We start from the raw sequence: 16,756 nt of genomic DNA, 5'->3' as shown, positions 1-16,756 counted from the left end.
TCCAAAAAGCAGTGGACCTGGAGACTGAATGAGGCACTGCTGGATGACCCAATGATACGGGCGGATGTTGCAGCGGCTTCGGAACGATTTTTCCTAGAAAATGGCACCCCGGAGACCGGCCCGTCCGTGGTGTGGGAATCTTATAAGTGCACGGTTCGAGGGCTTCTGATCACGCACGGAGCGCGACAGAAAAAACAACGCACCCTAGAAATCTTCGAGCTGACAGCCCAATTAGCGGACCTGGAGACGCAGCATAAAGGCAACCTAGACGGGGAAGTATACAAACGCCTGACGGCGGTCAGGGCACGACTGCAGTCGTATCTTACATCCAAGATACAATTCCAATTCAGGCTAGTCCGGAAAGCCTTCTATGAACATGGCAACAAGTGCGGTAAATTACTGGCTAGGGCCTTGAGGGCCAGGAGGCAGAAATGTTTTGTTCAACAAATAAAATATGACGGAGAATGCCACACAACCCCCCAGAAGATAGCGGAAGCTTTCAAAGCATATTATGCCTCCCTCTACAACTTGCCATCCGCGACGGGGGACCTGGACGCAGATAACAGGACCCTGCTGCACGAGAAACAGGACTACGTGGCCCGCCACCTCACCTCCCGGCTGGGAGAGGAAGAGAGAGATGCCCTGGACGAACCCATTACCCTGGAGGAACTGCTTCAAGCAGTGAAGCTAGCAAAGACGGGGAAAAGCCCAGGACCGGATGGGTTCACCGCACATTATTACAAAACCTTTGCCAAAGACCTGGCACCATATCTGGTGAAGGTCTTCAACGAGGTCAGAGAGGGGGGCACACTGGACCCCAATATGCTCCTGGCCCATGTGGTAGTGCTCCCGAAAGATGGGAAGGACCCGCAGGAATGCGCAAGCTACAGACCGATCTCCCTGTTGAACGCCGATCTGAAACTCTTCACAAAGATATTGGCACTCCGCATCCAACCCCTCCTACCGAAACTCGTAAAACCGGACCAAGTAGGATTCATCAAAGGGAGGGAAGCAAGGGACAATACGGTCAAGGTGATCAACTTGACCCATGCGGCCCAGAAACGGGCGCTCCCAGCCCTGTTCATCTCAACAGATGCGGAGAAGGCGTTTGACAGGGTAGATTGGTCGTTCCTGATGCTGGTGCTCCGACAGGTGGGACTCGGGCCCCACATGATGGCATGGGTGCAGGCACTATACAGCAAACCGGCAGCCCGAGTAAGCGTGAACGGGATCCTGTCCCAACCATTTAGCATATGCAACGGGACCAGGCAGGGATGCCCCCTATCGCCCCTGCTCTTCGTTATCAGTCTTGAGCCATTCCTCAACGCGATAAGGGGAAATGAGGGCGTGAGGGGGATTGAGGGCTCCTGGGGTAACTGTAAGATTTCTGCATATGCGGATGATCTTCTGTTCTCCGTTACGGACCCACATACATCTCTGAAAACGATCATGCAGGAATTCGAAGTGTACCACCGTATGTCCAACCTAAAAATAAATTATGGGAAATCCGAAATTCTCAATGTCGGCTGTAATCCACGGACGGTGCGAGAGCTCCGAGAGAAGTTCCCCCTTCACTGGTGCAAAGAGGCACTGGGGTACTTGGGGATCTGGATATCGGCTAGATTGCCTGACCTATACCGGCTCAACTTCACCCCACTTCTAAGTCGAATTCAGAAGAACCTCCAACAGTGGACGCTCCCACACATAACATGGGTGGGGAGAATCAATGTCCTGAAGATGAACGCCTTGCCCAGATTCCTGTATCTGCTCCAAACAATACCGATTGATATCCCCAAAGAGTACTTCCACCAGGTGCGCAAATCATTCGCTCAATATGTATGGAACGGAAAGCAGGCCAGATTGCGGTACGAGATCCTCACACAACCAAAACACAGGGGCGGTCTGGGACTACCGGATCTGAGCAAATACCGCCAGGCGGTACATTTGCAAAGGATCCTAGAGTGGACTCAAGCACCTCAGGAGAAAGTGTGGATCCAGCTGGAGGGCAGTTTCATTAAGGCGCCACTGACAGCGGTGCCATGGATCCCGAAAGGTAAGGAGGGAGCACTGCCACATGACCACCCGACTATTGCCGCGACACTGAAGGTGTGGAGAACAGCGACTCGGAGGACAGAGCTGGCACCGCAAGTGTCGCCACTATACCCTATTGCGGGAAACCCTCAATTTGAACCGGCAGACTCTCCGCAATTCCTGACATCGCTGGGGCTACCGAGGCAGTGCAGACTGAAACATGTAAGCAGGGAAGGGGGAGTGGTGCCTCTCACGGATCTACAGGCACAGAATGTCGCGAGCTTCATGACACAATTCAGATATCACCAACTAGTGCGGCATGTTAAATCCATACCTAGGGTGGACACAGCAAGCAGGCACCTAACCACATATGAACAGCTCTGCGACCAAGACAACCCCCCGGCACACTGTATCTCGACCATATATCAGATGCTCCTTACCAACAGAGGGGGAAACCACACACCATACTTTACGAAGTACTGGGAAAGGAATCTGGGTCACACCTTGACGGAAGATCAATGGAGGGAGGTTTTTCTGAACACCCACAAAGCCTCGATCAGCACCAAATACCAAGAGTCGGGATATAAGATGCTCACGCACTGGTACCGGACCCCCGAAAGATTAGCCCTAGCAGGATGCACCAACGACCCGGAGTGCTGGAGGTGTGACAGGGCACTAGGCACGCAATTTCACATCTGGTGGACCTGCCCAAACATTCAACCTTTTTGGGAAGGAGTGCACAAAATCATCAAGGAGATCACGGATGATAGCATCGATTTCAAACCAGAAGCATACCTCCTACACGTGACCACAATGTCCCCGGCAAGATACAAGAAGACGGTACTACCGCATCTGATTAATGCGGCGCGAAGCCTCATACCCAGCCACTGGAAACGGAAGACGGTCCCCACAACGGACGATTGGATACGCAGAGTGGAAGAAATCAGGGAGGCCGAAGAACTTATACTATCAGCAGCGGGCAAGACGCAGCGATACCACCAAACATGGTATCACTGGACAAGGTGGATAGCGAGGGATGCGGAAGGGAGGGGGGGAGGGGGCCGCAGGGGAGGGGGGGAGGGGTCCGGCCCGAAGGGGCGGGGTGGTGGAGGGGGCCCAAGAGGCGGCGCGGCCGGCAAACCCACCCCCAGCGTACACCCTATGTTGATGTCTTTCCCTGCTTCCCTTACCCCCTTATTGTCCCGCGAGAGAGATCCCCGCCACCGGAAGGGAGGCACCGGACAAACACCCGTACAATAGGCACACGGGGGGAGGGGGAAACGCGGAGAGGTCCACCGAGACATGAGGAAGAGCTCAGGGACAAGCGTGGGAAGGGGGACCGATGGAGTTGGGGCTGACTAGACAGGTGGGGGGAGGAAGGGAGGGAGGACAAAAGAAACGGACCGACACGCAACCAAGGGACATTTACACAGCAGACGAGAACGGCACACCAACGCAAACAGGAAACTAATCCTAACACGGAGGGTAGAGGGGATAATACCCCACATACTACAGCGGACGGGGGGACGGGGACAAAACCAGAAAGCCCCGAACAAACGAGACCAAGAGAACCACACACTAGAGGGGAACGCTGCTCAGGCAATAGCCACATATGCAACCAGCAAATAGATAGTATGACGCATACACTACACCAACGACATTATGTATCAGATTCCCCCGAAGTAGGGAACAGGGGGATATCCTCGCAACGTTCTCACAGGGAGAAGGCAGGAGGGGTGAGGGCCGCAAACTGGGAAATGGCACGCAGAGGCAAACTCTATGGGGAGGGGGAAAAACCAAAACTAAGGCTACGGTTCTAGTTAACAATAATTTGGTTGTGACAGTTGCACCTACTTTTATTGGGGGACACCAAGTATAGATAGACTCTAATGAGCAACGTGAAAAATGAAGCAAGTAACAGCTATACGCCAAAACTGTACATTCTTGCATTGTCAATGCTGCCTTATACAAACTATAACATTCTGTAAGCCATGTTTCCACAATCTATGTATGTAACTATACTTGCCACAATAAAAGCTTTAATAACTAAAAATAACAACAACATGCCCAACTTTGTAAGGTGACCAACTGTTGCAGAGCTCAGAGTTAAGAGGGCAGAGTGTCATGTATTCATGTAAAGATGCACTCAAACCTCTAAAGCACTTCAGCTTGTTAAAGGTAACATGGCCTCTTGTACCAATTCATAAAAGTGTTGATTTTAATAAAAAATAGGAACTACCATGAATTCAATTGGGAACACCCTCTTGAAGTCAAGTTAAACGATTGTTCAAGTGTAAGTGAAGAGCTTCCATTGGGAAGATTCTCTATGGAAATTATTCTATTGGGCAGTTGCTGCAATTGACCAATTTGATTGGCACATTTGTGACAATAGTGGCACATGCACCAATTTTTGTCAGACAGGGAGGGGAGACTCTCCGCTGGATAAAATGGTCTACTTAATTAACTTCATTTGGGGGGGAGGGGAGGGGGAGGAGAGTGTTTGACATGTAATTTTAAATTGAATATCGGTTTTAACGTTGGAGTGTTCCTTTAACATTTCTTACATTGTATAATCTTTTTGTTACCTGGTTACCTAGCAACCCAACCAAGGTCGTAGAAGATAAATATGCAGATAATCAGGTAAGGATCTCTGAAAGGGAACTTGCTATTTTCAGAAGTAACGATGGCCTTACTAGGCACTTAGGAAGAAGAAAATCAAGCCATGATAATCAGAAGTCCTTGAGCAATTTCAAAGTGTGAGAACATTCTGTTCAATGAATCACCTCGTGCACTTAGATGGTTCCTGATAACATCCACTTGTCAACAGAATATCCATAGTATACATTGCGTTTAGGTCGATTGTTCCATTTTGCAACATTATTATGAGGCTGTTAAGGTAAGAGGCTGGAAAGTTAAAGGAACACTGAATACAAACATGTATTCCTGTACACTATAGTTATGAAAACACAGTTATTGCACATTGGTGTGAAAATGCCGAACTACGCCAATTATCTTCTCACGAATCTCCTCTTCAATCAATGCATCTCTGTAGGGAACGTTTAGCACCTCCATGCACAGCATGAAGACGCAGAGCGTACACTGACCCAGGAAACACCTCTAGTGGCAATCTGAGTAAATGCCACTAGAGTTTTTCCTAGTCAGTAACATAAATACTGCCTTTTCTCTGAAAAGGTAGTATTTTCGGGGCGGGCCTGACCACTGAGCTGAGAGAGCACAGGGCAAAACAGCTCCTGCTCTCCCAGGGGGATATACTAAAAGGAATGACAGATTGGAATGCCCATAGACTTTAACATGGCAGTGGAATGCCCATAGAGAATAATGGAAGTAAAAGAAACGCCCATAGAGAATAATGGAAACAAAATATTTCAATTAGAGATGTAACATATTAAATAAATCTTTTGCTACAATACTCTCCAGATTCAGTGTTTTTTTAAATTGAGATTAGGTGGGATTATTAATGTTTTCTATGGAATGACAAGGGTGAATGGCTAAAGAGAATGCCCATAGACTAAAATGGGAAGTAAAATATAAACTCCATTACAGGCAAATCTGTGTTACATAGCAAATTATACTTTACCACAGGTGTTCCCCAAGTACAGCAAGTACAACAGTAGATTATTAAATAAAAAGTAACGATTATAGCTCTTTTCTATGGAATGACAGTTAAATGATACAATGGAATGCCCATAGACTATAATGGGAAGTAATATGTGACTTGGAGTCTGAACCTTGAAACATATCAAGTAAATCTTTTGCAGGCTTACTCTACGAGTTCAGTGGCAATTTTTGAAATTGAGTTTAAATGTGATTATCATCGCTTTCTATAGAATAACAATGGTGAATGACTAAAGAGAATGCCCATAGACTATAATGGAAGGCAACACAAACTCGTTCACAGGTAAATCTGTGTTATGTAGCAAATTCATATTTACCACAGGTGTTCCCCAAGTACAGCAGCAGATTATAAAAGTAAAATGACACAGAGCACTCTGATTGGTGGATTTCAAGCTAACCAATCAGAGTGCCGTGACAGGTAAATCTAGAGACTTACCTGTTAGAGCACTCTGATTGGATGGCTTAAACCCACCAATCAGAGTGCTCTGAGCCTAATTGCAGGGCGGGGCAAGGCTTTATAACCCTTTCCCTCGCCCTGCAGAGCTCAGTCTGTGCGGAGCTCTCCAGGTGAAGATGGATTTTTTTTCCCGCTTGTTTTATTATTTTTTTTTTTTAAAGTGCGTTGGTTATTATGGATTTTTAATTGGCCTTTTTTGGGGCTGAAAAAAAGAAGATTTTAGAAGAAAGAAGACATCAATGGGTAAGTTTATTTATTTTTATTTTTTACAGGTATCTAGCTTATGGTCCCCCCTCATTATTTTTAGGATGAGGGGTTTAGGTAGGGGTTATTTTTTGGGGGGAGGGGAGTGATGGGGGGGTTAAATTTTTATTCAGGGCCCCCACCCACCGTGCAGGGTGTGGGCCAGGGGGGGAGGTCAATAGGTCCCCACCCCTTATTCTAAATTTAGGGCCCCCACCTGCCGCTCAGGGGTGGGGGCCGGGGGGCGGGGGGGCGGGAGGACAGTAGTTCCCCCCTCTCATTGTTATTTAGGGCCCCCACCCGCCGCGCAGGGGTGGGAGCTGGGGGGGAGGACAGTAGGTCCCCCCCTCATTCTTATTTAGGGCCCCCACCCACCACTCAGGGGTGGGGGCCGGAGGACAGTAGGTTCCCCCTCAATCTTATTTAGAGCCCCCACCCACCACACAGGGGAGGGGGCCAGGGGGGAGGACAGTAGGTCCCCCCTCTCATTGTTATTTAGGGCCCCCACCCACCGCTAAAAAATTAAAAAAGGTAGTATTTACAATGAAAAGCCTGCAGGGACAGGCAGTAGACACCAGAACTACATTAAGCTATAGTTGTTCTGATGACTATTGTGTCCCTTTAAGGATTGCAAACACAGTCATTTACTTTTTTTTAAGCAGGATTACATCATTTAGTCTCAAACGTTTGGGCACAACTAAAGTCTGAATGAAACTGAGCCAGAGTTCGAAAACATTTATTATTAATATTATTAATCTAGTGTTTATTCAAAATGTATTCCTTCCTGGGTTGTGTAAAGACAGCACCTGAATGGAAATGAAATTACCCTGTACTTCAGCCTCTCCAGATGGTTCAGAATGAGGTCATTTGGAACCAAATGCTGCAATCCAGTTCAGAATTCTATTAAACAGAATCCATCATAAATTAAAGATGATATTTACCTGGCAACAATTAACACATATGGACTTTTCAGCCAATCAGGATGATACGACCAGGATTGGCTAGTCAGACATAAAAATACATGGAAACAAAGGGTGATGGGGGGTTAATGGTGAGGCACAGCACATGGTTCTACTTGTGCATGCAAGATAATGCATAATTCCATCAGAACTCAATGCAAGATGTAATGGAAGTGAGATAGTTGAAGCCCCATATTTTCCTACATTTTGTCAATGTCAGGGCACCGGTTATTTCTACCCAGGCTGGAACCCAGCCTGTGGATCTCCCCCCACAGGAGGGGGACTGTCCTCAGCCTCCTTCCTCTGTAAACAGAGGTTCAGGGCCGACGTCATGACGTCACGGCCGACCGAAACATTGGAAATCGACAGTTGTGGGGGCGTGGCTATCTATATCTATTAGAGAGCCAAACTATTAAAAGCTTTGAATCATTGCCCTGTTGTGGTTCAAAGTTACTTTGTTCCCTCTAGTGTGCTTTCTGGTTTGTGATATTTGGTGTTTTGAACGCTGTGTTTTTCCTCTGTGACTCGGTTTGTACTTATCGCTTATCCTGTTTTCTAGCTTCCCTGACCTCGGCTCGTCCCGGACTATTCTCTGTCCTTGCCAACGTTAGTCTGGCCACTCTAAGGTCCGGTATACATTTTCTTATTTGCACTTTGTGTATTGGATCCCTGTGTTGTTCCTGACAGTCAACAAGAGACACAAGACAAAGCGGTCTACTACACATACACACTATACACACTATATATATAGTATGTATACACTATATATATATATATATATATATATATATCCCATGATTTAACTCTCAAATAAGTAAATATATCTGAATTTGTCAGAGCAAATTCTTTTACGAAGGACGGAAAATGTTTAACCCCTTAAGGACACATGACATGTCATGATTCTCTTTTATTCCAGAAGTTTGGTCCTTAAGGGGTTAAGGAACAAACTTCTGGAATAAAAGGGAATCATCACATGTCACACATGTCATGTCCTTAAGGGGTTAATTGTGTCTTTATTCATCATATCTGAGAGCTTATTAAGATTTCTACTTTTTTAACTGGAGACTGACAGATCATCCATTAGACAGTTAAGAACTTCCCATTCAAGAAAGTCAAAATGTATATTCTTTATCTTTAGCTTATTTTTGATTTTAGACCATATTGGAAAAATATAAATATGCGATAAGATCTTATTTTATTTTTGTTCCATCACCCCCTTTGTCTCTTTTTTCCATATAGCTTTAATTATATCCCCTTTTTCCATGACCTCTTTCTATTTTGCACCATCCCTCTTTTTTCCATCTTTCGCTTATCAACAGCTGTAAATGGAAATTTGAGACCAGTGCTCAAGTTCAACCACCAAAAGACCCTGCACCCACAATCCCTGGCTAAGAGGCCAGTGCCACTGGGGCTTGATTGAGATACTTGGAATTTTGAGGCGTAACTAGAAATCACTGGGCGTGTAGGGATGCATTGTGTGTGTGAGAGCGTGTTTGGTGGGTAGGATAGGGGCTAAAAAAGGTAACATCTTCTATTTTGTTAATGTAATTTTAAAAAACTACTTAGTATATCTCCCTGTGTCCTATCAGCATCCAGGGAAGGGCCAGCATATTCCCTAGTGGTCCGGTGGTGCTGCAGAGGCTCTCTGCCTTCACCTCTGCTGTGTGAAGGCTGTTCCCGCGAGTCCCAGCACCACGTGTAATTGAGCGTTGCAGTGGTTACCGCAGCAACGCTAAGAAAGCCAGGACTCAGCGCGGAGGTGAAGGCAGAGAACCTGTAGGCAGAGAGTGAAGTGGCTGTGCCCCCTGATTGACCCACGGTGGCAGGAATCGCAGCTGCCACCCCAGCGACAGTGGTAGGTACGCCACTGTTGGAATTATTATAGCTCAACTGCATGTGCATAAGATGAATATATAGTTTTGTGTTTTTTTTTTTTATTTAACTCTGATCTACTTGGTGATGAGAATCGGAAGCATAAGTGATCTGTATGCTTTGTGTCATGATGGAGAGAATATTAAAACAGACATTTTGTCAGAAAATCATGATTACGCTGGGTTTTTACATTAACCCCTTAAGGACCAAACTTCTGGAATAAAAGGGAATCATGACATGTCACACATGTCATGTGTCCTTAAGGGGTTAAGGAAGGTATTGCTATAACATGTATACTGTAATGGCCAGATAGCTAGGATGTACATAGATTAAAGTATATATTTACAAGAAGATCTCTGCCTGCAGACTTTCTCCAGGACACAGCATGGCTCTGCCACACATGCAGTTACCCTGCTCCCAAATGCCATAATCGCCATTCTAGAATTACTATTGATATCACTTTCATCGCTCTAGCAGTCAGATCCAGGATGCTAAAATTCTATAAAAATACAATAACTCTTGATTTCTAAAAATGCGAAGATGACATGTGCTTTGTAAAGGGACACCAAATCACATAACGCATGACTAGTGTACTTCAAATACATTATATGGGAATATGTGTGAAACAGTTCAAATTATTTGGAAGGTGCCGACCTATTGCACAGTAACGCACAAAAACCTACAATTAATTGATGACACACAAATGTAAACAGCACAGATGAAGAGGTGACGAGGGACCAATTCAAACAAGAATTTCACGAGCTCTTTGTTTTCTGGTTTACTTAGCAACACTACTAAGATCAGATAAGAGCCTGAAGGATAAATATGCTGATAAAAAGTGGCAATGCTATTTTCAGGAGTGATGACTGGCTTTTCTAAGGAAATTAGAGAGAAAAGCAAGGTTTAAGTCATTAAATGTGCTTATTCACTTTCAAGGTATGGGGGCATTTAATGTATGAGTCACCTCTGTTTTCTCGCTTATCCATGGAACACATAGTCCTGACACACAAATATACACAGTAAACATCCGTTATTACGGCAGATATTTCAGTTTTGCAACACTATACACACTTGCCAACAGTCCTAAATTCAGTGTGACAGTCCCAATTATGCCCAGCTGGTGAACAAGCACCAAAAGGTGCAGCACAAATGTGTCTACAAACGCGCTAATTCCAGCAAAAAGCACTTGAAGGGAAGTTTTGCCCTTTATGGTCGCCTTTCTGGGCAGCCTGTCAACTTGGTACCCCTGGATGATTGACCTTGGTTATAGAAGTGACACAACTTCCGCCTCTTCTTGTCCAGTCCATGCTTGCCGATGCTGGCAAGCATGTATAAATGTAAGGCTTGTACACTATAAAAATCGAATGGCTGAGATAAATCCTACAAATAGCACAGTCTAAAACATTTTATACAACAACAAAAAGATAAAATAAACAAACTGGACCTTTTGGGGGGGTACATGGGAGGGTGACTCACTAGGACACAGTTACATCACCTCTTAAAATTCAAATAGTTTGGATCCACAGAAATCTTTAACAAAACAGTAAATGTGAATACGAAAAACATAGTAGAATGTTTGGGCTATTTTTAAAGCTGAAACCAAAAAAGGTATAGAGGTAAGAAAGATAAGAGTTCACCCAGAATGGGAAGATAGCTTTTCAAAGTACATGTGGTATTTATACACGGTATTTTTCATGTAACTGTAGAGGAAGAATTGTAATGGGGTTAGAGCAGTAGGGGACAACTGAACGAGGTAGGTTAGACTTCTGAGCGGAGGACAGTTCATCAATTAACAATATGTTTTTCTGCAGAGAGTTTTGGGGGGGTATTTTTTTTTTTTCAGGAGACTTGGGGAAAAAACTTTTATAGAGCAGAGAAGACAAAATAGAGAGTCCCGGAGAAGGCCCGTATGTAAAGAGCAGTACTACAATCGTATTGCGTTTGAGAATTTAGCAAAAGCTTGAGAGGTACCGGTCGGTTCCAACCTAGTAACGGTCATAGACCACTGGTTTACACACCATTCTGTGAACCTGTACGGCAAATCTCTTACCTTGCTCTGTAGCTGGGGGAGGCTCTTCAGTTCTTCCTGCAAGGAATTCAGCTCCCTCATTACCTCAGGTGCCTCCTGTCTCAGAAAATTATACTTTTTACACAACTGTTGGATCTGGTCTTCTCCCTGTCCATGATTTGCAAAGAAACAGGAATTAAACAATTTAACTGGTAACATAAAGAAGTTTGTTTGTTTGTTTTTACAGCTGGATACGTGTTCCAAAGTATTAGAATTAAGAGCAAATTTAATCATCTAAGAATGCATACAATGATTCATTAACCACTTAAGGACCATATGATAGTCTTTGCCATCATGAAGTGTCATCATAGACCATCATGCAGTAAAAGTATCAGTAGGGGTTAAATCCCTGCTGGTACGGACAAACCCCAGATATGGGTTCCCTCTCTCAGCTGGACCAGAATTAGAGGCCACAGAGTGACCAATGCTTTGTTTGCAGAGCTCAAAGTGATCGCTGCAATCCAGGATTGAAATCCCCATTGTTACAATGCGGTGTGAGCAAGGTTAAATGCCTGCTCACACCAGGCACCCCATGTATCAATAGATACCTGGGGCTCCCCTTTATCAGCTGGGGCCATTTTTAGTGGCCCCAGCCTTTTTGATGAACTGAATGTAGTGCTGAAAGTCAGTACTGCATATAGCCCTTTAACTCCATAAAGAACACTGGACCTAAGCAATGAAGCACAGTCACAGTGATTCTCTCACTGGATCTGATTATTCAAAGTCCCCCTAGGTCTGAACAGGCCCTGGATGGTCTCCCTCCATGCCCCAAGGGCATTTTGATTCGTGCTGTGCTTTGTCAGTTGCCTAACACTGATCGCAATGCATTGGGCATACTATATTCGATGTTAAAGATATAAAGCTGTCATACTGAAAATAGCCAGGAGATGGCAGCAACATACCACTCTGTTTTAGCTTAAAATTCCCTTTGCTGATATCAGTACTGATATTATCAGAGGGAAACCTTTGGTTAAATTTGGGAATACAATTAGGTTTAGAATAAATATTGGATTTAGTATTAGGTTTATATTTAGAATTCATTTTAGGAGTGGGATTAGGTTTCAGATTAGGGTTTGGATTAGTGTTGCGACCAGCAACGGAATTCCTCTGCAATCCTTCTAACACTATTTATAGGGTTAGGATTGAGATTAGGATTAAGGTTAAATTATGTTAGGCATAGAATTTGGGTATTTTTGGAGTAATTGAAATATGTGATCTTGTGCTAGACCAAGCTTCAATGTGTCATTTGTTTTGAAAAACTGCAATGGTCAGCTTAGAAATTCAGCTATTTCTGTGCTCCGCCTCCTTCAACGTTCTGCGATGAGCGGAGTCTAAGGCGCATGTGGGCCCATAAGATTTCCCCATAATAAAGCATTGAATCAATGCTTTCCTATGGGGGGAAAATCTGACACTGGAGCTCCTCGTGCAGAGCGTGAGGACGTCCGGCGTCAGATACCGGACCAAAGGTCCGTTTCAATTCAGGAACCCCTCTAGTGGCTGTATGGTAGACAGCCACGGAGGGCAGACTTAGAGCTGCATTGTAAAACTTCTATGTAACTGCAATGTTTAACATTGCAGCACTAAGTGCAAAAGGGACACTGCACCACCACTTCAATGAGCTGAGTGGTCTGGGTGCCTACAGTGTCCCTTTAATAGCAGCAAATAGTATACAAGTCTAAATTAAAATGGGGATAGGGAAAAATAATTTCCTAAAATCCCCTTTGTTTCTTTTCATAAGAATAACAGCAACAAATATATGTCTCAATAAAAATCATATTATCTTGGAGCAAACAAGTTCCTATATATTAGAATATTATTTTAATTAATGTCCTTGAAATAACTTAATATTTCTAAGGATTTATTCCAGGGGCCCAAACTGAGTATATGGATAACAACAAAACACTATCTAACATTGAAGGCTCCTAATAGCTCAGAGCACACGGCTCCTACATGCCAAAAGCTACTCATATAGAATGTCCCACTCTAGGAACCCAGACCACTTCAGCTTAATGAAGTGGTCTGGGTGCCAGGTCCCTCTAGGATTAACCCTTTTTTTTTTTTTTTTTTTTTGTGCATGGTATGACAGTAGGCTTATTCAGCCACAATAGTATTCGTAAGCGGAAACAGGCATAACATTCAAAGCATGGCATACGAATATACTGCACAATTTTTTTAAGTTTTGTTGAGAAAAAGCGTTTTTACAAGTATGACATTTGAGTATTGGCACATTTTTAAGATGAACCACAAAGTTTCCACAATAGTCATAGCAGCTTGCATCAACATATATCAGCATATAATGGAGTTTAAACAGTGGCATGCATAGTCACACAAGTTTCTCTCTATATTTATGCAGGGTACAACAGTTATCGGTTATTGTCTAGCTAAACAAAACATCCAACTTAACCTTTACGATAAGGCACTGTAATATTGTAACACGCTTGGTATGATTTAGGTTTTATATTTGAGGAACCAACAGAGTAGTATGTGTGGCTTGGAAATATAATTTGAGATTAATGCTAGACAGCGCTGCTCGTGCTAGTGTGTTAGGGAGGGGGATGAACAAGGGACGTATATTTCCTACGCTTCATGGAGGGAGAGGGGGGACAGGTTGTCATTAGCTGGAGAACATAAGGCAAACAAGCATCAAACTTAACCATGTCCCTAGTCAATAAGGCAATCGGGTCCGGCATATCAGGTACTTCTGGCGTGACCTGTGCAGCAGAAGGCACATCCGCGATCAGCCGACACCCATCAACGGGAAGTGCAGAGACCTTGGTAGGTGAGTTGCAAAGTCCCACAACGCCGTCCGAGAGATCTGCCATCGGTGTGGAGGCTTGCACATGTAAGCACTGGTCAGCTGTATCGTCCCTGATCCGGGCTGTAATGCAGGTTTGGTGTTAGCTGGGTGTGTGCCGGTTGGTCGTTCGCCCCTGCTCGTCAGTCTTGCCTTAGTGGAGCCGGCGGTGCGGTGAGCGGGAGATGACTTTAGGCTTCCGTTTTGATTGTGGTGCCATGTTGGTTGTGGGCATCTGTGGCCCTGAAAGGTGGTGGACGGTCCGCCGGAGCTTCCCGTGGGTGGCTGTGGTGCCTTTGCATGGCTTCCAACAGGCCGCTTCGTGCGGGTAATGCCCTTTTGTCGCTTCATCTGCTGAGTTCCAGCGCCCTGCACGCTCCTCCGCATCGGCAGCGCTGTGCATGGGTGTCCCGGCTGCTTTTTAGGGGGTGCGCTATGATTCTTTGCCGGTGAAGAAGGCATCGGTCTGGGATGTGAGCGCCTTGCCTCCATTCGTTCCCAGAAGCGCAGGCAGACAGCATCAAATTTAGCCTTGAGGGCCGTCGCCCATTCCTCAGCGGTTTGCTGCTGCAGGTCAGTAACCCCACCGTCGGCCATCTTGGCTGGGCCTCGTGGGCCAGACTGTGTGGTGTGGCGCTGAGTTGCGTCCCAAAGGTGGGTGCTCGCCATATGCTGGTGGACCGGGATAACCCCCACCGGTCCAGAGGGGGGGGAACTGGGACCCTTCCATACCGAGGTCCTCACCCGTGGCGGGGGGAGAGCGGCCGCCTCTCCCGCTCCCACCGGTTGGGTAGGCCTCCTTCGCTTGTCCGGTATCTTTTGCTCATTTCGCCGCTTGACGGGTATCATTGCCCTCCGCTTGATGTTCCCTGTCTATTGCTGGGTCTTTTGACCCGATTAGTCTCCGTTTTGGACGGGAAAGGTGGCTTTATTTTCGGATTTGTGCCGGAGCTCCTGAGGTTGTCAACCACTCGGCTCTGCGGTCAGGCCCCGCCCCGGATTAACCCTTTTTATTATAAACATAGCAGTTTCAGAGAAACTGCTATGTTTATAATAGGGTTAATCCAGCCTCCAAATCCTCTAGTGTCTGTCTCACTGACAGCCGCTAGAGGCACTTGCGTGATTCTCACTGTGAAAATCACAGTGAGAGCACGCAAGCCTCCATAGGAAAGCATTGTAAATGCTTTCCTATGAGACCGGCTGAATGCGTGCGCAGCTCTTGCCGCGCATGCGCATTCAGACGAAAGGGAGGATCGGAGGCGGAGAGGAGGAGGAGAGCTCCCCGCCCGGCGCTGGAGAAAGAGGTAAGTTTAACCCAGGGCCGGTGCAAGGATTTTTGCCGCCCTAGGCAAAAGTAAAGTTTGCCGCCCCCCATCCCCCCCCCCCGATATGACATCACAATGCCCCATGTTAACTAACGCAAGTGCTGCAGTGCCACCGTGTTTACATTAAAAGGCCTGCAGGGACAGGCTATAGACACCAGAACCACTACATTAAGCTGCAGTGGTTCTGGGGACTAAAGTGTCCCTTTAATGTGAGGTAAATTAGAGATTAGTGCCACGAATAATATACTAGATTGCCTACTTACAATCAGATGAGGATGGTGATGGGCTCTACCTGCAGTCTGGCTCCACTGGTCTGGTGTAGAACAGGCTCTCTGGAGGCTGTTTGTGTTCTGGGAGAACAGGAAGAAGGCTCCATTTTTTTTAAGGCCCTTTGCACAGCTCAAGGTCTGGGCCCCAGGGTCCACCTTCATGTTCCACCAATTAGTTTGTTCACAGGAGTAGGGGATGTCCTGATATGTGTGTAAGGAATGCATTGTGTGAATCTGTGTTTGTATGTGTAAGGGCTGCAATGAGTGTTTCTGTGTATGTACGGGATGCAGTGTGTGCGTCTGTAAGGGGTGCATTGAGTGTGTGTAAGGAATGCATTGTGTGTTTCTGTGTGTGTAAGGGATACATTGTGTGTAAGGGTTGAATTGCTTGTGTGTGTGTGTCTGTGTGTAATGCATTGTGTGTTTTTCTGTGTGCAAGGGGTGCATTGTGTGTGTGTGATGGATGTCAATCTCTCCCCCCTCCCTTGTCACTCTCTTCTCCCCCTCTCCCTCCCTCGTCACTCTCTTCTCAACCCCCCTTGTCCCTCTCTTCTCCCCCCATGTCCCTCTCTTCTCCCCCCTCTTGTCCCTCTCTTCTCCCCCCTCCTCCCTTGTCACTCTCTTCTCCCCTGCGTGTCCCTCTCTTCTCCCCCTCCCTTGTCACTCTCGTCTCCCCCGTTGTCACTCTCTTCTCCCCTCCCCACTCTCATTCCCCCTCCTAATCCCGTCAATTCCCCTCCCTGTCAATTTATCCCCCCCCTTTCAATTTATTCCCCCCACCCTGCCTGTCCATTTATTCCTCCACCCTGCCTGTCCATTCCCCCCCTCCCTGTCCATTTACCCCCCCCCCCTCCCTGTCCATTTATTCCCTCCCCCTCCTGTCCATTTATTCCCTCCCCCTCCCTGTCCATTTATTTATCCCCTCCCTGTCAATTTATTCCCCCCCCCCTGTCCATTTATTCCCCCTTCCCTGTCTGTCCATTTATTCCCCTCTCCCTGTCTGTCCATTTATTCCCCCCACCCTGCCTGTCCATTTATTCCCCCCTCCCTGTCCTCCCCCCTCCCTGTCCATTTATCCCCCCCCTGTCTGTCCATTTATTTC

General features: G+C 46.1%; 1 protein-coding gene and 1 long non-coding RNA gene across 2 annotated transcripts in view; one reads left to right on the top strand and one right to left on the bottom strand.

Annotated features, from left to right (window-relative positions):
- Window positions 1-16,756, top strand: part of LOC134573160 (uncharacterized) — a 201,180-nt gene that overhangs the window by 33,082 nt on the left and 151,342 nt on the right. The gene's annotated exons all lie outside the window — the stretch shown is intronic.
- LOC134573154 (uncharacterized) overlaps window positions 1-16,756 on the bottom strand; it is a 141,034-nt gene that overhangs the window by 62,697 nt on the left and 61,581 nt on the right. Inside the window, exon 7 of the mRNA XM_063432686.1 lies at window positions 11,249-11,374. Coding sequence (XP_063288756.1) covers window positions 11,249-11,374 — 126 coding nt within the window. The remainder of the gene's footprint in view (window positions 1-11,248; window positions 11,375-16,756) is intronic.

Source organism: Pelobates fuscus, chromosome 9 (genome assembly GCF_036172605.1).
Source record: "Pelobates fuscus isolate aPelFus1 chromosome 9, aPelFus1.pri, whole genome shotgun sequence".
NCBI lineage: Eukaryota > Metazoa > Chordata > Amphibia > Anura > Pelobatidae > Pelobates > Pelobates fuscus.
Note: the sequence above shows the minus strand (reverse complement) of the source record. Positions and strands in the feature narration are given on the sequence as shown.